General features: G+C 36.2%; 1 protein-coding gene across 9 annotated transcripts in view; it reads right to left on the bottom strand.

The window, feature by feature from the left end:
* Positions 1-232: 232 nt before the first annotated feature.
* Positions 233-19,313, bottom strand: part of LOC117336351 (liprin-alpha-1-like) — a 50,394-nt gene continuing 31,313 nt past the window's right edge. For 5 of the 9 annotated variants that reach the window (XM_033896846.1, XM_033896849.1, XM_033896852.1 and 2 more), the window contains 10 exons: positions 17,365-17,504; positions 16,692-16,876; positions 14,099-14,177; positions 13,062-13,143; positions 12,063-12,263; positions 11,599-11,774; positions 10,835-10,932; positions 9,887-10,062; positions 8,382-8,450; positions 233-974 (listed from right to left, as the gene is read on the bottom strand). In XM_033896846.1, the coding sequence (XP_033752737.1) occupies positions 735-974; positions 8,382-8,450; positions 9,887-10,062; positions 10,835-10,932; positions 11,599-11,774; positions 12,063-12,263; positions 13,062-13,143; positions 14,099-14,177; positions 16,692-16,876; positions 17,365-17,504 (1,446 nt within the window). In that variant the 3' untranslated portion in view covers positions 233-734. Of the gene's footprint in view, positions 975-3,037; positions 3,082-5,101; positions 5,120-8,381; positions 8,451-9,886; positions 10,063-10,834; positions 10,933-11,598; positions 11,775-12,062; positions 12,264-13,061; positions 13,144-14,098; positions 14,178-16,691; positions 16,877-17,364; positions 17,505-19,313 lie in introns of all 9 variants that reach the window. The other 4 variants (XM_033896847.1, XM_033896854.1, XM_033896851.1 and 1 more) reach the window with 3 other exon arrangements.

Here is a 19,313-nt window from a genome sequence, read left to right as displayed (position 1 = left end):
GTGGTAGGTACGGCCTAAGTCCCCCTATGGTAGATCACACACACACTGTATACTGTGGTAGGTATGGCCTATGTCCCCCTATGGTAGATCACACACACACTGTATACTGTGGTAGGTACGGCCTATGTCCCCCTATGGTAGATCACACACACTGTATACTGTAGTAGGTACGGCCTATGTCCCCCTATGGTAGATCACACACACTGTATACTGTGGTAGGTACGGCCTATGCCCCCCTATGGTAGATCACACACACTGTATACTGTAGTAGGTACGGCCTATGTCCCCCTATGGTAGATCACACACACTGTATACTGTAGTAGGTACGGCCTATGTCCCCCTATGGTAGATCACACACACGGTATACTGTGGTAGGTACGGCCTATGTCCCCCTATGGTAGATCACACACACACTGTATACTGTAGTAGGTACGGCCTATGTCCCCCTATGGTAGATCACACACACACTGTATACTGTAGTAGGTACGGCCTATGTCCCCCTATGGTAGATCACACACACAGTATACTTTAGTAGGTACAGCCTTTGTCCTACTAAAGTAGGTTACATTCACACACACAGTTTCATTTACAATGGAACTTAACAATGACAACATTGAGTAGTTATGTCCAATGAGAAATGGCTGCTCCTCATACTGACCCAAACTTGCTACATCTCATAATCTAGAATGAATTTAATTGTAAAAATGTCTGACTATGGTTAATCACTAGTTATGTCAAAAATTCCGCATTGGTTCGGGGGGCCTGCGCTGTGCGGCTGTGGTGGCAGCAGCGGCGTTGTCTGTACCACGGCGGGCGTGCTGAGGTGATTGTTGACTGGGTTGAGTTTGTGCCGGCTGAGGTGTCTGTGTGCCTGACTCTCCAGCCTCACCCTCCTCCCCACCCTCACGACTTTTGTCCTTTGTTCGGAACTTCTTACGCCAAGATGGGGCTCTTCTGAATTTTCCACCTTCACCCTATACAAAAGAAACCCAATAACAGTTACCTAAAGACAAGAAATTTCTTTTACTGAGCATGTATTTTCTCATTTTCTTCACAGCCGTTAACCAATGCATGCATGACCTTCATGTAATCAGCAAAATGTGTGTAGTTTAGTAAAATGCATCTTAAATTGATCCTCATAATTGTATTATTGACAAAGTTTAAAATATCTGTATGTGTACTGTGCTTGTGGATGAGTGCAAAGATAATAGTATAACTGGTGCATGGCTGCTGCGATTAAGCTGAAGGAAATATTCTTCCTTTTTTGTGCAAAGACGAAAATATCTTTCAGACAGAAAGTTGTCTTTCTGGAAGTTCTTTAAGAAGTGTAATTATTTGTATGAAAGAGTATATAAAGTTTGACAATTGGTGCAACTCCTTTTGGTCACATGAATTACCTATAACTATTACTAAGTGTGCAATATTGTTTTAAGGAAACAAATATGGTAGTGACATTCAGAAGTTTAGATAACTACACAATGCTGACTTTGAAAAGCTGAAATTTGAATGATTAATTTTGCTTGATCATTTACTATACACAGAAACTCCTTTCTGGGACTTACTACTGCTCCTTTTTCGTGAATTTAGAACAGTAGAAAATATAGATAAGCTGAGCACTCTGTTTACATTTCAAAATAAATGACTAGTCCCTTCCCACGGACCACCCATAAATGACCTAGTTGTGTTGGTTACGCATGCTAAACACTAACAATTAGCCCCAGTCAATGCTATTGACAAACACAAATGAATTGAAAACTTGACCCTTTGTTTCAGTGTAATACTCATCATGAAGAGAGTTTCAAAGTTCCTTATCAGCATCTCAGCCTATGATAATTATATAAGATCAATGTTGTCCATCAACAGTAAAACGGAGGCATTGGATACATTTGAAAAAAAAAAGTTTTCATAGGCTGAGCAGTAAACCCGATATACCAAGTCTTTACTGGTAAAACGGGTGCATTAGCGTGGGAGGAAATCCGTTCTGAATAAATTCATGGCGATAAGCGAGTTTGGCGGTAAAACGGGTGGCAATATAACAGGGTTTTACTGTATATAAATTCAACAATGAATTGAAGATATGATAACAATATAGTTCCTGTCTATGTTATCAGATTGACTATACCAAAAACAAGAGTTCTGGGTATAGGAACTTACAATCATATACATGTGCAAAATCAATGATTCAAAATCAGCTATTCAAAATTGCCCTGAGTATCACAACAATGATTAGTAAATATGCGAATCTGGACGTTTGTGTGTAAGACATGTATGAGAGTCACAAAGAATTATGATATTTATATGAGAATGTTTACATGTAAACAACATTTGCAGTATGAACATAATATAGATCAAACCAATAGATTAAAAAAAAAACATTGAAAGCAAGTTCCCAACTAGGACCTAGAGGAACTCAGGAAAACTAGAAAATAAAGCTTGTCTACACAGAACACAACTAAACCAGACTCATATAGTTGGAATAAATTACATATTGAAAAACATGGAAAACTCAGATTTACCCCACTGCCTTACAAATTTTGATACTGATATGTACCTGTTGAGAATCTACTCCTTCTTGTTATAAATATTTACAGAGAACGCAAAAATGATATATCTGGCTGGACTTTCACAAAAACCCTCTACCCAGGCTAGGTATCGATTCAAACCGTCCCAACGTAGGGAAACAGTTATTGAGGAGGCCAATTCTTGATCAAGAATATTTTGGCAACTTCACAAGTCATTGTAAAGTAAACCTCTCCAAAGAATGTCTAAACTTTCTTTCATCTGAAAATCTGGATTGACATTTTATAACATTTCTTAACATTGTAAATTTAAAGTCACAATATTGTAAAGTAAATCTCAAAAGAATGACTAAACTTTCTTTGGATTGACATTTTGTTTTAATGATGAAAATTTCTAATTCTTTTGTCTAAAGATAAGATAAATCTCAAAATTTTAGAGAAGTGACTTAACCCGAGTTGTCAAGGGAACGTGCTTCCAATAGTTTTTTTTTACACAGATGACTTAGAGAGATTCCTACCTGTGTCTATTTCTACACAATCAAGTGGTAATATCATGCGGGCACTTAAAAAGAAAATTAACATATGTAGGAATCAGTATTGGACAGAGTTCAGTGGAAATCATAAATATTTTATACCAGTTAGAAGAAATGGTTGACATAATTTGACATTTCAGTTTGCATGTATGTATTATAGATTAGAAACATCAGAACATTACATTTGTACATAATTTTGTTTATAACAGAGACAGTTGATAACCAATCACAGACAGTTAACACATAATCTAGTAAAAACAGTATAACTAGGCATGCAGTTTTCCTCCAATCAAATTTATACAAATATTATCACTCATAGATTGTAGAAGTTTTACTTATATAGCATAAATTATTATTCATGAATAATTTGTAAAAAAAAAAAAGAATAAATATTACAATATAAATCATGCTGGATATCGAATTACAAAACATTTGATGTAGATTGATTAATTCTAAATTAAATAATGTATTGATTGTAAATTAAATACTGGCAGTATCAATTGTAAATTAAATAATATATTGATTGTAAATTAAATACTGGCAGTATCAATTGTAAATTAAATAATATATTGATTGTAAATTAAATACTGGCAGTATCAATTGTAAATCAAATAATATATTGATTGTAGATTAAATACTGGCAGTATTAATTGCAAATTAAATAAACAATGATAGAAAACATACCCTACAAAAACCCTATTCACAGCAGAACAATAAACCGTTAGTCAATATGAAAAACAGATCTAAGATCTCAAGTATATATAAGATCTCAAGTATATATAAGAAGATCTTGAGTATATATTTTGATCGAAATCAGAATTAGTAATGGTAATGAATAGTCTTTACTATATCTCAAAATCTAGGCAATTAAAACACATCCAAATATATAACTTAAATCACATCAATCAAACTGCATGCATGTTCTAACAGAACATTGGATATCACAATCAAACAGGATCAATATAAGTTTTGGTCGTACAATAATGATAGGTGACAGATATACTATAGATTTAATATGTTTACTCTGGCTACATTAGGAAATATGCCCACGACAACCACAATCTGGTGAATCTCATATCAATTTGAGTTTGAAATCAAGTTTAAGTTATAAGTTCTACATTAGGTTATCTAAGTTTGATACATACCAGGTTATTTGAGTTTGATTTCAGGTTATTTGTGCTTGATACAAGGTTAGTTGAGTTTGATATATGTAAGGTTTTTTGATACATATAAGGTTATTTTTGAGTTTGATACATACAAGGTTATTTGAATTTGATTTCAGGTTATCAGGGTTCGATACATACAAGGTTGTTTAAATTTGATTTCAGGTTATCAGGGTTCGATACATACAAGGTTATTTGAGTTTGATTTCAGGTTATCAGGGTTCGATACATACAAGGTTGTTTGAGTTTGATTTCAGGTTATCAGGGTTCGATACATACAAAGTTATTTAAATTTGATTTCAGTCAGATGATCTGGTCATTAAAAGCTAAGCATTATTCTGTAATATTACAGCTTATCTAATATTTACAACATCAAAGCAAGACTCTTGAAGTATTTTTTGATTTTGGCATTAAATAAACGATTATGTAAATGTAATCCAACTGAATCTATTTTACACTGTGAGATACATAGTGCTCTGCTTCAACAGTATAAAACTAAACAGCTAAAGAGTTAGAGAGAATTTTAATGTATCTCTGCATCATATTTATACTGAAACGTCTTCAAATTTTACATACATAGAAAGTTAGTGGCATTCTGTTGGAGAGTATAGTAACTTAAATAGAGCTCATGTCAGCATACATTAAAGTGAAAGGAGGAACCAAAATTCCACAAATATAGAGGTATTATAGATTACAGTAGGCTGAGGCTTAGAAACAGTTCAACATGTAGGAGAGATCTATCATTGTTGAAATCGTACTGTCCAGTAAGAAGATAAAACGATATCTCCATAAAGCATTAATGTTCACAATGCCTGAGAGATAGGTTATACATAGTTACATGGGAGGTGCCAATCACCACCAGTATTAGTTATACACATCTACAGACCTGTGATTGTTTTCGATTCTGTAAATAATAAATTCTCAGGTGTCAAATGTTCATTGTTGATTATCAGTGAATTGATGTAAACCCAGCTGGACAATAAAAACAGCTTTCTAGAAACTAAGTCAACATTATCTTCAAAACTTCTGTAAAACAAAGTGTCTAGATATTGATGTTCATTTGATAAATGAAATCAGCTTTAACCTTGGTCACAAATATCCACTACTCCTTGACTCCTTCATTCTAATTCCAAAGGACAAATTAAATATTACTGCAAATTTCTTAAAATATACTAAAAATATGACGACTTTAAATGATTTTGGGGAAATTTGTTACAGTGTCAGTTTAACCCGGTGTAATGTACAGTGTAATAAGATACAAAAGTGCAGTTCACAAAATAAACTCACTGGGTAACAAGATTACAGACACTTAGTGGAGGTCAATTGCAAGGACACAGACATTTTGTAGGGTCAAGGTCACAGTCCACAACGTGGTGAAGGTAACTCAAAGAACAGTTGGGATATCTCATCATACTCAAACAAAATCTGACAAAAAATATGAAAGATGGAGTGTGACACATGAAGTGGAAGGACACACAAAGTGGAGTGACACATGTATGAAGGTCACATATGTATATGAAGGTCACACGTGGAGTATATGAGCTGTGTGTTGTCTGGTGTGTAAGTACAACCAATAGTGTATAGAATAGTGTGAACTAACAATTTGTAGTATCTAGTGTGTACATACAACAAGTCCCAGATCACTCTGTGACCAGAAGGCTTACTACATCTATACAGCTTCACACATCAGACATCAGCAAGTTTATCAAACGACTGCAAGAATAGTTCATAATTCACTTGTGCAGCAAGTAGTTTGAAGTTCATTATCAGAAAAGAATTAAAGATATTTTAAAACTTTTGCAAAAAATGAATGTCTAACAGAAGCAAATTTCCTTGTAGATTTAAAACAGCTGCTTAGCTTTATGATGTGATGTGTGTAGACATACAGATCTACGCCATACTACATATAATGGTAACCAATGGTGACCGTGTCAAAGGTCAAAACATCCAAGATGGAGGATGCTGACCTCGGGACCACAAAACATTCCATTTCTGTTTTCTGTTCACCCATAATGATGTCATCTGCCAAACTAAAAGATCCATAGTAACATTTAGTATCACTATTGTGTAAGGGATGGTATATGGGGAAGACAAGGGTCCATGGACTGATTTTCAAACAAGAGGAAAGATATTTTATCTTTACTTCAATAGGAGACATTGACTGTTTTGTGATCCAAAGGCTATCTCCATTACTGGCATCCTGTCTACATATATACAGAAAAAAAAAGCAAAAAAGAGGCAAAGGCACTTTAGAGCAACATGACAGGAAGTAAGCTAGGACACGCCCCTGATGACAGGGATCACTCTGGCAGGGAAAAATGTAATGACTTTCTCGTTATCAATGAAGGGATTCTACCGACAAGTTGACAAGGACACACCCAATCTTGATAATGAGGCTGTACCACTGTGGCAGGAAGTGGAAAGGACACGCCCAGTTTTAATGATAGGGTACTACTGAGGCAGGAAGTGGACAAAGACATATCTGATGAGGGGGTAGTAGATGGCAAGTGAAGCCACCACATCGCAATACCAACAACACTACGAACACAAGATATGTGAACAGGACATACATATTGTTATCACTGGAGCCACTAGGGCACTACTAAGGTATGAACAAAGGAAAGATGTCCTTTTGTTGAGGAGGGTACATTTTAAAAAAGACCTCTAGAGAAGGATTCATCACAGGAATGGGGTGGCAGTATACAGCAGTAGATTGTCTCTTATAGTGTATAACAATTACAGGGGGTATATTTTAGCTATATCACATTTCTCATGGCAAGTGAAGGAATATGTTGGGAGGCTTTCTATTAAAAAAAAGGGGGTTGGGCTCATTGAACTTAAAGATCATGGACAAGGACTGAAAGAATGGAAAAGGCAACAATTGTAAAAGACGGAGGAATGAAGGAGGAACAGCTTGGTACAGCACTTCCATAGGACCTGATGGTCAACATTTCTTAGGTTACTCTAGTGTAATTCCTAAGTCAGCTATGGTCAGTCTTCACATACATACCCTCCTAACCTCCACACAATTATATTATAATTACAGGGTATATATTTTGTAGGTAGAAAACCATAGTTAAAAAATGTTATCATAGTTACAAGAGATATACAATGTAAGTTTAAGACTGTAATTAGTGATATTCGACAAAGAATGTTATTACCAAGAGACATACTATTTAGGCTAATGACTGTAACTGTAAACTGTTCCAATAGTTACAACATAAATACTGTATAGGCTGGAAACCGTGACCAATTACAAATTAGGGCTGTCGTAGGTACAGAATTTGGTCCTGGGTATCCAAATTTTGATATCCGGCCCCCTACCCGGATCCCATATATATTCTGATCATATGCAAATTTCATTATTCATAAGAGAGAAGAGACATAAAATTAACATTTTTTTTAACTATACAGTACCTCATTGATAGAAGGTTGTATTCTTTTTCTTGCATTTATTGAACGTTTGTAACTGTAAAACTACATCAAATAAGTTAAAAAGCTTGCGGTAATGTTACCTTCTATGAGCTTTATGGACTTAATTCATGTGAACGAATATTCTCACAGTAAATTGATGGGTACCCAGGTGTACATGGTGTCCCGCCAAATGTGTACTTGTAACAGCTATATTACAAACTATTACCAAAGTTACAAAATATAGACTAAGTATGCTGAAAACTGTTACCAGTGATGAGATATGCTATGTAGTCTGAAGAATGTTACATAACTACCAACTGTTACCATACTTACAAGAAATAAACTACATGTGCTAAAGACTGTAACCAGTTACAAATATATGATATATAGGCAGACTATTGTTACCTTAGTTACCATAGTTACAAATATGATATTTAGGCAGACAAATGTTGCTTAGTTACCACTTTTACCATAGTTACAAATATATGATATATAGGCAGACTACTGTTACCTTAGTTACCACTGTTACCATAGTTACAAAGTTACTTGAGATAAGTTATGTAGGCCGACGACTGTAACCATAGTGACAGAGATATTACACAGAGCTGACCCTACAAAGGTCGTCTGACCACCAGGTTACTACTAGGTAAGCGCTTACAACTCACCCATCACCATAGCGTCTACTAATGCCCACCACCAAAGCCAAGGCGTTACAATCAAGCTGAGCCACACATACACTAACACAGACCTACCTCATCCAGCCGCCGGTCCGTTCCCATGGCCAGAAGGTTGCTGAACTCACGGTCCAATATCTGTCTTGCCTGTACATAGAAAAGACAAACAAATTAAAACTTACCATTGTAATAGCTTATTTTATATTTTTCAACCAGTTTTAACACATTTACATGTTATTCAATACATTCTTTATGCAAATGTAACAGTTTCAGTATGGAATAGATTATGTGATGACTGTCTTATTACATCTTTGTTATATAGGTTCCAGGCATTTACAGGACAATTACAAATTAACATCTCCGACTTGAAAAATAGTGGATGAACTGTAGAATATTTCAAGAATAGGTAAATGTGAACTTTGATAATACATGTAGTTCAATTAATTAAAGAAAAGTAAAGATTAAGAAGATTTTAATATCTGGGCCCAGGTAATAACATACATAATTTTCAATAAAATTAATGGCATTGGGAAGAAAAAGAAGTTCATGATTTCTTTTTCTTCCATCATTCACCACTTATCTCAGGGTGAGATATCTCAGTCAATCCCCAGGGTGTGATATCTCAGTCAACCCCCAGGCTGTGAAATCTCTGTCAACTCCCAGGGTGAGTGATATCTCAGTCAATCCTGGGGGTGTGATATTTATGTCAATCCCCAGGGTGTGATATCTCAGTCAATCCCCAGGCTGTGAAATCTCTGTCAACCCCCAGGCTGTGAAATCTCTGTCAACCCCCAGGCTGTGAAATCTCTGACAACTTCCAGGGTGTGATATCTCTGTCAACTCCCAGGGTGTGAAATCTCTGTCAAACCCCAGGGTGTGAAATATCTGTCAAACCCCAGGGTGAGTGATATCTTGGTCAATCCTGGGGGTGTGATATTTATGTCAATCCCCAGGGTGTGATATCTCAGTCAACCCCAGGGTGTGATATCTCTGTCATCCCCCAGGGTGTGATATTTATGTCAATCCCCAGGGTATGATATCTCAGTCAATCCCCAGGGTATGATATCTCTGTCAATCCCCAGGCTGTGATATCTCTGTCAATCCCCAGGCTGTGATATCTCTGTCAATCCCCAGGCTGTGATATCTCTGTCAACCCCCAGGGTGTGATATCTCTGTCAATCCCCAGGGTGTGATATCTCTGTCAATCCCCAGGGTGTGACAGAATGTGCTGGCAACAATACAATTATGTCATGTCAACAAATCAATAACATTACAAAGTCGTGTTACAATACTTTGTTTAAATACCTGAACAACCGAACCCTGCAAAAATGAAAATAGTATGAAAGGAGAAAAATAATCACCCCCCTACCTTGAGGATGCGACAGAGAAATCTCCCACCCTAAGGGTAAAATTATTTCTCTGTCATACCCTCAAGGTTTTAAGGTTGATCAAAAAACTCCTGTCACAATACAATGATCATTTCAAGTTTATTTTTGTCCTGGCTATAAAATAGAAAACAAACTCAACAGGTACAATACCTGTGTAAGAGACACATTTACCTGCATATTATGAGACAAGTTTACCTGTGTATTTTGAGTTGGTATCTGGAGAGCTAGAGCCAGACTGCTGTGGTCAAAGCTCTCGTCCAGTGACACCAAAGAACCATGTACCCCCGACTCTATCAAGTTGTTTGCATATTCCCGGAGACCTATTGATTGCGCCCATTTTATTACCCGCTCATTCGTCCACACTAAAACATCTGTAAATACAAGAGTACATCAGTACACAGTAAATCACCACTATTCACCACACATATAACTGGTACACGGGAACGTAGACGCTGGTTTCTACTTATTTACAGGTTATATTACATAGTTCAAGTTCACAGTCAAGAGATAGACAGATATCAACATGTTGAAATTTGTGAAAATTAACAAAAACACTGGAATTCTTTCTTGGCCAGAAATTTTATCAGAATAAATAATTACTGTTTAACTGCTCTTCCTGTCAATATGAGTATGAACCATTGTCACATATGAAGAATAGATGAATACCATACCTTTAATTTTTGCTGATAAATTTAAGAATGATTATCATATCCTCCATTTCTGCTGATAAATTTAACAACGCATACTGTACCTTTCAATTTTGCTGTTAAATTTAACAATGAATATCATACCTTTCAATTCTGCTGATAAATTTAATAATGAATACCATGCCTTTCACTTTTGCTGTTAAATTTAAAAATATCATACCTTTCAATTCTGCTGATAAATTTAATAATGAATACCATACCTTTAATTTTTGCTGATAAATTTAACAATGATTATCATATCCTCCATTTCTGCTGATAAATTTAACAACGAATACTGCACCTTTCAATCTTGTTGTTAAATTTAACAATATCATACCTTTCAATTCTGCTGATAAATTTAACAATGAATATCATACCTTTCAATTCTGCTGATAAATTTAACAATGAATACCATGCCTTTCACTTTTGCTGTTAAATTTAACAATGAATGTCATACCTTTCATTTCTGCTGAACTATCTTCCCTTCTTCGTTCTAATTCTTTCTTGTCATAATTCAATCTTTTTAAACAATTAATACCATATTGTAAACTTGTCCTGTGAAAACAAAATACAATATGAATGAGACAGTGATAACTCCAGCTGGGAAATAGCCCGGTTATTAATTAATCATATCACCTTAAGATTTAACTATATCAGCGACACAAACGTCCTACTAATACGAAAACTCAGCTATTCCACTTATCTAGTGATTCAGTTTCTGAAATTGCAAATGAAAATATACATGCTTATAATTATTTCACTTTGTTCGGCAAATAAAATGAAAACCTGCTGTAAAGCGATTCAGGTCACACAAAGTAATTGATCTCTCTAGACCTTCTAAATAAAATTTCTATAATAGTGTCTGTTTGTTTATATATTGTTAATTTCTATATGAACATAAGCAGATGACTTTGTGCAATTTTTATAAAAATCATCAATTTTGTGCGGCCTATCCCTTAAAGTGTAAACCAAGCTTTATACTCAATAGGTTTGTTCCAAATAGGATATTTTTTTCTCACCTGAAATGTTAGAACAATAGTCATATTGGTAAATTTAGTATAAATATCAGGATAAATATTCTTATCCCAATCAATATCTTGATATCAGATGACAGACAAGATATGCATGCATATACAATTTTAAAGAGAAAGTTAAATCTAAGAGCACTACTTAACCCTCTTTTACTGAAAAGTTCCTAATTGAGTAACATCCTCTACATACCTATGAAAACTATCCACCATTTTTAGTTGACCACGTAAATCTTTCTTGGTGAGATGATCCAGCATACGAGCGTCGACTAGACACTCCATGAAGTGACTGCGATATTGGGGTAATCCTAGACATGGCAACCACTCATTACCTATCCACTCATGGTTCATGTCACCAAATGCTAAGGTCTGCAACAAAATATGTTGGTGAGTTAATTAATTAGAGGTTTAACACAATGACCTGGTTCATATGTGGTTATGTGTCTAAGGGGACACCAACAGCCAGGATTATAGAGGACAGGGGTCCAGGGGACACCAACAGCCAGGGTCATATTAATGAGATCTAGCAAGCTGCATATTGAGGTTCAACACAGCTATGTGTGACACAGGTACAAAATTGTCATGTGTGTCACCTATTTGACAAATATATAGGATTATTACTTTAAATATGCAGGGAACTCCTAGGTGGGTACTTACAGTGCGGGAAGTTTTGGGGGCTGATGGACTGGTCAAGCTGACCATCTCCTGTATGGCCAGCCTCAACTTTAATCTATGAAGGGGATTACTGATGCCAATCTCTCGTTGGATCTCCTGGTCCGATAATGCTGACATGATTGCTCCACTTTTGACGTTAGCTCGACAGGCTGCCACATACCATGCAGGCATCCCAACCCACAGCTACACAATAAACAGTAAATAATTTATATATCAGTAAAACAGCTACACAATAAACAGTAAATAATTTATATATAAAACAGCTACACAATAAACAGTAAATAATTTATATATCAGTAAAACAGCTACACAATAAACAGTAAATAATTTATCTATCAGTAACAACTACACAATTAACAGTAAATAATTTATATATCAGTAAAATATCAAACATTTATCCATTATTAAAATTATGAATATTTTTTTCAATTTCAACTGTTAGAAAGATCTCTCCAGTCCTGCGTACAACCTCAACGGTTATGATCACATATGCTCTCTGAAGTATTGAGGATGTCCTAACTATTAATGAAATGTTTTGAAAGTAAAATATATACACAAGTGACTGAAGAATGAATTTTTTTACAGTTTAGTCCAGTATTACAGTGAAGATACAACATAATTCTTTTATTTCAAGGAGCAAATATTTCAGTTTTGCCATTTGGAACTAAATAGTTATTCTCTTTATTATTTTCATTATCTTAATGACTATATCAAAATTAAATCCCCCATGACTTTTATGAACTATACAGTACCCGACCCCTTAATTGGTGATGGTGACCTTTAACCCATTTACTTAATATTCGCTCTAACCTTCGGTTCTTCTTTATTATTTGTTCTCATCTATACTTAATTAGAGAAATACATTTCTTGCAAAAAATATCTTGCATATCATTCTCAGATTGTAGAAAACGGAAAAGAGGTGTGAAGATCAAGCATTGACCAAAGCTTGATGACTCTAGATGTTAAAGGATGCATACTTGCCTCTAGCCATGCTACAACTGTGGGGCCGTTCCATAGGGCAAATGGTGTACCTGCTTTCATGGCTTCCTCTAATAGTTCATGCCTGGAACAAGAAAGAGGTCACAGAGGATGCAGAGTGGAAACACAGGACACATGCAGTGGGTATGTATATGATAATTTACTGGTCATAAGTTAGAAAGATGGACACAGGACATATTCCTGAACCGGTATACAAGGAGACCTTATTTCTGGAATGGACTGAATTTAAAAACATCTTAATCTTATTATTCAGTCCAGAAGGCAGACACTGACAGAGGGTTATACAACAGCGTTTCAGCACTAACTAAAGTGCATGCAAGTCAACAAACATGGTAAGTGTCCAAACACCCTGGACAGAAAAGGATACAGTGTCATTTTTCACAGAAGGACTCAGGACTCAGAAGGACTCCATTCCATTTCAAGGAAGTGAACACATTTGATAGAAAATCTGCATCATTATAAACATGCTTTTAATTGTGCAGAAGACCTTATCATCAGTGTAGTCAGACATTTGAGGCATTCCCATAGTGATTCATATAATCTTACGTTGAAAGATGCAAGTAGCAAATAACGAATATCTTGAAAACAAGCTTTTTATACCTTAATAATGAACAGTTTTTTTTAATCTTAAGGACCCGTGAATCTGTCGGTCATCTTGACACATACCACCTGAGTCTGGCCATTACTGCCTGATACAGTCACAAAATACAGTTCACTAGTTCGGTAATGTATGCTGTTTAACATCAATCCAACACAGAGACTTACAGCCAAAATCTGAACAACTATCAGTTAAAGAATTACTTTTAAGCATTACTTGTCATCTCCGAGAGAAAAAAATAAATAAAAATAAAGTGGAACTTCTGTAACAGCACTGAATCAGTTACACCACAATTTGTATTTCATGTTTGATAATCAAAATACTGATTTTCAACATTCTAGAAAGGTTCCATACCGAAGGACAGTATTATCTTACTCTTGGATGATAAACCTTGAGATAGTTGAACTATAGTAAAACTTACTTTTTCTTCTTTCTTCGGTCATACTCCGACTGTCCCAAACCCAGCGTCAGGGCATCCCCAGCACCACCATCTCCCATATCTAAAACAGTAAATAGACAACTTCAATCTAGATTAATATTCATACTTTATAGCTAAAGGCTATTGTTATATTGACTTAAACTGTTGTAATAATACTGATTATAACTGTGATGATGTTAATAGATACAATATCAAATGCATGGTAACATGATTAAATCAAAACAGCTTTAATATAAAAGCCAGCATACAGATAACAAATATATAAAACCACATACAATTCCTATAAAATATTCCTGTTTTCACTAGAAGTCGTCTTAGAAATCATTTTGCTAAATGACAAATGTATTGACACTTATCTAACTTGATCTGCACAACAAAATGACAACAACAATTGTACAACATTGAACATCTAACAACTTGTATCAAGTCTATGAGAAGACGGCTATCAACATATCAAGTCTATGAGAAGACGGCTATCAACATATCAAGTCTATGGGAAGAGGGCTATCAACATATCAAGTCTATGAGAAGACGGGTATCAACATATCAAGTCTATGAGAAGACGGGTATCAACATATCAAGTCTATGAGAAGAGGGCTATCAACATATCAAGTCTATGAGAAGACGGGTATCAACATATCAAGTATATGAGAAGACGGCTATCAACATATCAAGTCTATGAGAAGACGGGTATCAACATATCAAGTCTATGAGAAGAGGGCTATCAACATATCAAGTCTATGAGAAGACGGGTATCAACATATCAAGTCTATGGGAAGACGGGTATCAACATATCAAGTCTATGAGAAGACGGCTATCAACATATCAAGTCTATGAGAAGAGGGCTATCAACATATCAAGTCTATGAGAAGAGGGCTATCAACATATCAAGTCTATGAGAAGAGGGCTATCAACATATCAAGTCTATGGGAAGAGGGCTATCAACATATCAAGTCTATGGGAAGAGGGCTATCAACATATCAAGTCTATGAGAAGACAGCTATCAACATATCAAGTATATGAGAAGACGGCTATCAACATATCAAGTATATGAGAAGAGGGCTATCAACATATCAAGTCTATGGGAAGACGGGTATCAACATATCAAGTCTATGAGAAGACGGGTATCAACATATCAAGTCTATGGGAAGAGGGCTATCAACATATCAAGTCTATGAGAAGAGGGCTATCAACATATCAAGTCTATGAGAAGACGGGTATCAACATATCAAGTCTATGAGAAGACGGGTATCAACATATCAAGTCTATGAGAAGAGGGCTATCAACATATCAAGTCTATGAGAAGACGGCTATCAACATATCAAGTCTATGAGAAGACGGCTATCAACATATCAAGTCTATGAGAAGAGGGCTATCAACATATCAAGTCTATGGGAAGACGGCTATCAACATAACAAGTCTATGGGAAGACGGGTATCAACATATCAAGTCTATGAGAAGAGGGCTATCAACATAACAAGTCTATGGGAAGACGGCTATCAACATAACAAGTCTATGAGAAGACGGGTATCAACATATCAAGTCTATGAGAAGAGGGCTATCAACATAACAAGTCTATGGGAAGACGGCTATCAACATATCAAGTCTATGAGAAGAGGGCTATCAACATATCAAGTCTATGAGAAGACGGCTATCAACATATCAAGTCTATGAGAAGAGGGCTATCAACATATCAAGTCTATGAGAAGACGGCTATCAACATATCAAGTCTATGAGAAGACGGGTATCAACATATCAAGTCTATGAGAAGAGGGCTATCAACATATCAAGTCTATGAGAAGACGGCTATCAACATATCAAGTCTATGAGAAGACGGCTATCAACATATCAAGTCTATGAGAAGACGGCTATCAACATATCAAGTCTATGAGAAGACGGCTATCAACATATCAAGTCTATGAGAAGACGGGTATCAACATATCAAGTCTATGAGAAGAGGGCTATCAACATATCAAGTCTATGAGAAGACGGGTATCAACATATCAAGTCTATGAGAAGAGGGCTATCAACATATCAAGTCTATGGGAAGAGGGCTATCAACATATCAAGTCTATGGGAAGACGGGTATCAACATATCAAGTCTATGAGAAGAGGGCTATCAACATATCAAGTCTATGAGAAGACGGCTATCAACATATCAAGTCTATGGGAAGATATCATGTTTGTGAAAAGAATTTTATAGATATGCCAAGAAATAGAAATGAGGCTTTTGTACAAGATGGTTTGAAACATGCAATTATGAAGTCCTTGAAATCTACACAAACAGGTAAAAGTGGGTGAGAAGATTGGCTGGGATGTACATGTACCTGTGGGAGATCTATACATACAGGTAAAAGCGTGTGAGAATATTGGCTGGGACGTACATCTACCTCCTGGGAGATCTATACATACAGGTAAAAGCGTGTGAGAAGATTGGCTGGGACGTACATGTACCTGTGGGAGATCTATATATACAGGTAAAAGCGTGTGAGAAGATTGGCTGGGACGTATATCTACCTGCTGGGAGATCTATACATACAGGTAAAAGCGTGTGAGAAGATTGGCTGGGACGTACATGTACCTGCTGGGAGCAGCTCCCTGGTTATACTGTCCTTTGCCTTGCCCTTCTCTTTCTTACTGAAGAAGCGACCTAGGGAGCTCTTGATGCCCTTCTTCTTGTTTTTGTGTAGGGAGTCCTGGCTACTGTTATTGCTACTAAAGGGACTAGCAGCTGCCTGAGTCGTGTCTATCACCGGCCGACTACAACAGGACATTTCGTTCTTACAAATACACATGTGGAATGAGATACAAATGTACCAAAATTTACACTGTAACACATTTGAAAAAAAAAAAAAAATCATTTGTCGCCACAATGTTCAATGTTTGATCTGTTTCAGTGAAGTCACATCCACTAGTGTATGTATGTGTAGTACAACATTCATTTTTTATAGCAATTTAAAAAACAAAAATCATCATGAAGAAATTATCTCATCAACATTGAAATTCTGGCAAAACACATGTATATCAAACTCGCACTTTGTTTGAAACATGTTTCACTACAATATGATACGACACATAATACAATATTTATATGCACTATCATGCACTAAATAAAATACTATTTTTATCATACAGCAGTTTTTCAGTATAGAAGACCTTTTTTTAAAATAATTTGTTGACTTTCTGATTCAATGTTTTTATACTGAGGCGAGGAAATATTACCAATGGTAGCATGGTAGCATACATACCTTGGCGTGTCTTCGCTGCTCTGGGCAATGGCTGCCGCGACCCTCTCCAGGCGAAGGGATCGTGGGGTTGGGGGACTAGACTCACACTTGATCTGACGAGATTCTTCGTCTATGGCTGTGTCATCACGGCTATACTGGGGCTACAATATGGAAAGAGGCACATCCTTAGCAAGACCATCACAGTAGGTTTATATATCACTCAATAACTATACCTAGTGTGTCAGGTTTACCATCGAAAATAAACATTGCTTACACCAAAATCAGATCGTGATTTCCTCACTTTGTCAAAACATAATAATATGAATTACTTATTAATACCTCAATAGCATCTTTTTTATTTCTGATATAAGAAAAAATATCTTCAGTTATGATATTGAATTGATCACATGACTCATACCACTTTAGGTCACATGATCCCGACTATTTGTAGATCACATGACTCACAACAATGTCCATCACATGATCAACAATTAACAGTCATGCTGATTTGATTCCTTGAACACTGTTGACCAATGTCTACTGTTGCCACACTTGCTGGTGAAAACAACACCCCCTTCACATCTTTCTATCATCTTCAGCCTCTGTTAACTCCTTCAGTTTAATCAAGTCTTTAACCATCACCTAACTCCTTTACTTATTCATGAAATCCCTTCAACCCTTTTTAACTCTTTCCACAATACTCCATGTTTGAACTTTTATAACTCCTTCAGTTATTCACAACATGTATTAAGTCCCATGTAACTCTCTCAATATTGAGTCCCGATTAGTCCCTTGTAACTCTCTCAATATTAACTGAATCCCTTTTAGTCCCTTGTAACTCTCTCAATATCAACTGAAATCCCTTAAATCCCTTGTAACTCTCTCAATATTAACTGAATCCCTTTTAGTCCCTTGTAACTCTCTCAATATCAACTGAAATCCCTTAAATCCCTTGTAACTCTCTCAATATTAACTGAATCCCTTTTAGTCCCTTGTAACTCTCTCAATAGTAACTGTACCCTTCGAGTCCCTTGTAACTCTCTCAATATCAACTGAAATCCCTTAAATCCCTTGTAACTCTCCCAATAGTCACGTTAACCCCTTTAGTCCCTTGTAACTCTCTCAATAGTAACTGAATCCCTTTTAGTCCCGTGTAACTCTCTCAATATTAACTGAATCCCTTTTAGTCCCTTGTAACTATCTCAATATTAACTGAATCCCTTTTAGTCCCTTGTAACTATCTCAATATTAACTGAATCCCTTTTAGTCCCTTGTGAATATCTCAATAGTCACTTTAACCCCTTAAGTCCCTTGTAACTCTCAATATTAACTGATCCCTCAAGTCCTTTGTGAATCATAAGTAAGTGATAAACTTTTTAACCACTTCATCTATTAACCATTTGTTAATTTCTTTTTATAACAAAATCGACCTTTTCCAGTAACAGCTGAAAGCAGTGTTGTTATCCCAGCAGTGAGAGTCACACAGTGGTTGTCCGACGAGCTACAACATTTAACATACATGCTTGTCTGTATATTTTATCTTCGGGGAACCAGAGTCTGTAGGAATCCCTCACTGATTTCCACAGGAAGGAACACTACATAGTTTAAATGTGATTTATGCTAATAGGTGGGAGAGTAAAACGGGATTGTCAGCATCCTGTTCAGGGCCAGTAGTGTATACCAGACCGTACCATTCAGAAGTACCCATACTTATAATTGTCACCATCCTGTTCCGGGCCAGTAGTGTATACCAGACCGTACCATTCAGATGTACCCATACTTATAATTGTCACCATCCTGTTCCGGGCCAGTAGTGTATACCAGACCGTACCATTCAGATGTACCCATACTTATAATTGTCACCATCCTGTTCCGGGCCAGTAGTGTATACCAGACTGTACCATTCAGAAGTACCCATACTTATAATTGTCACCATCCTGTTCCGGGCCAGTAGTGTATACCAGACTGTA

This window comes from Pecten maximus, chromosome 10, assembly GCF_902652985.1.
Source record: "Pecten maximus chromosome 10, xPecMax1.1, whole genome shotgun sequence".
NCBI lineage: Eukaryota > Metazoa > Mollusca > Bivalvia > Pectinida > Pectinidae > Pecten > Pecten maximus.
Note: the sequence above shows the minus strand (reverse complement) of the source record. Positions and strands in the feature narration are given on the sequence as shown.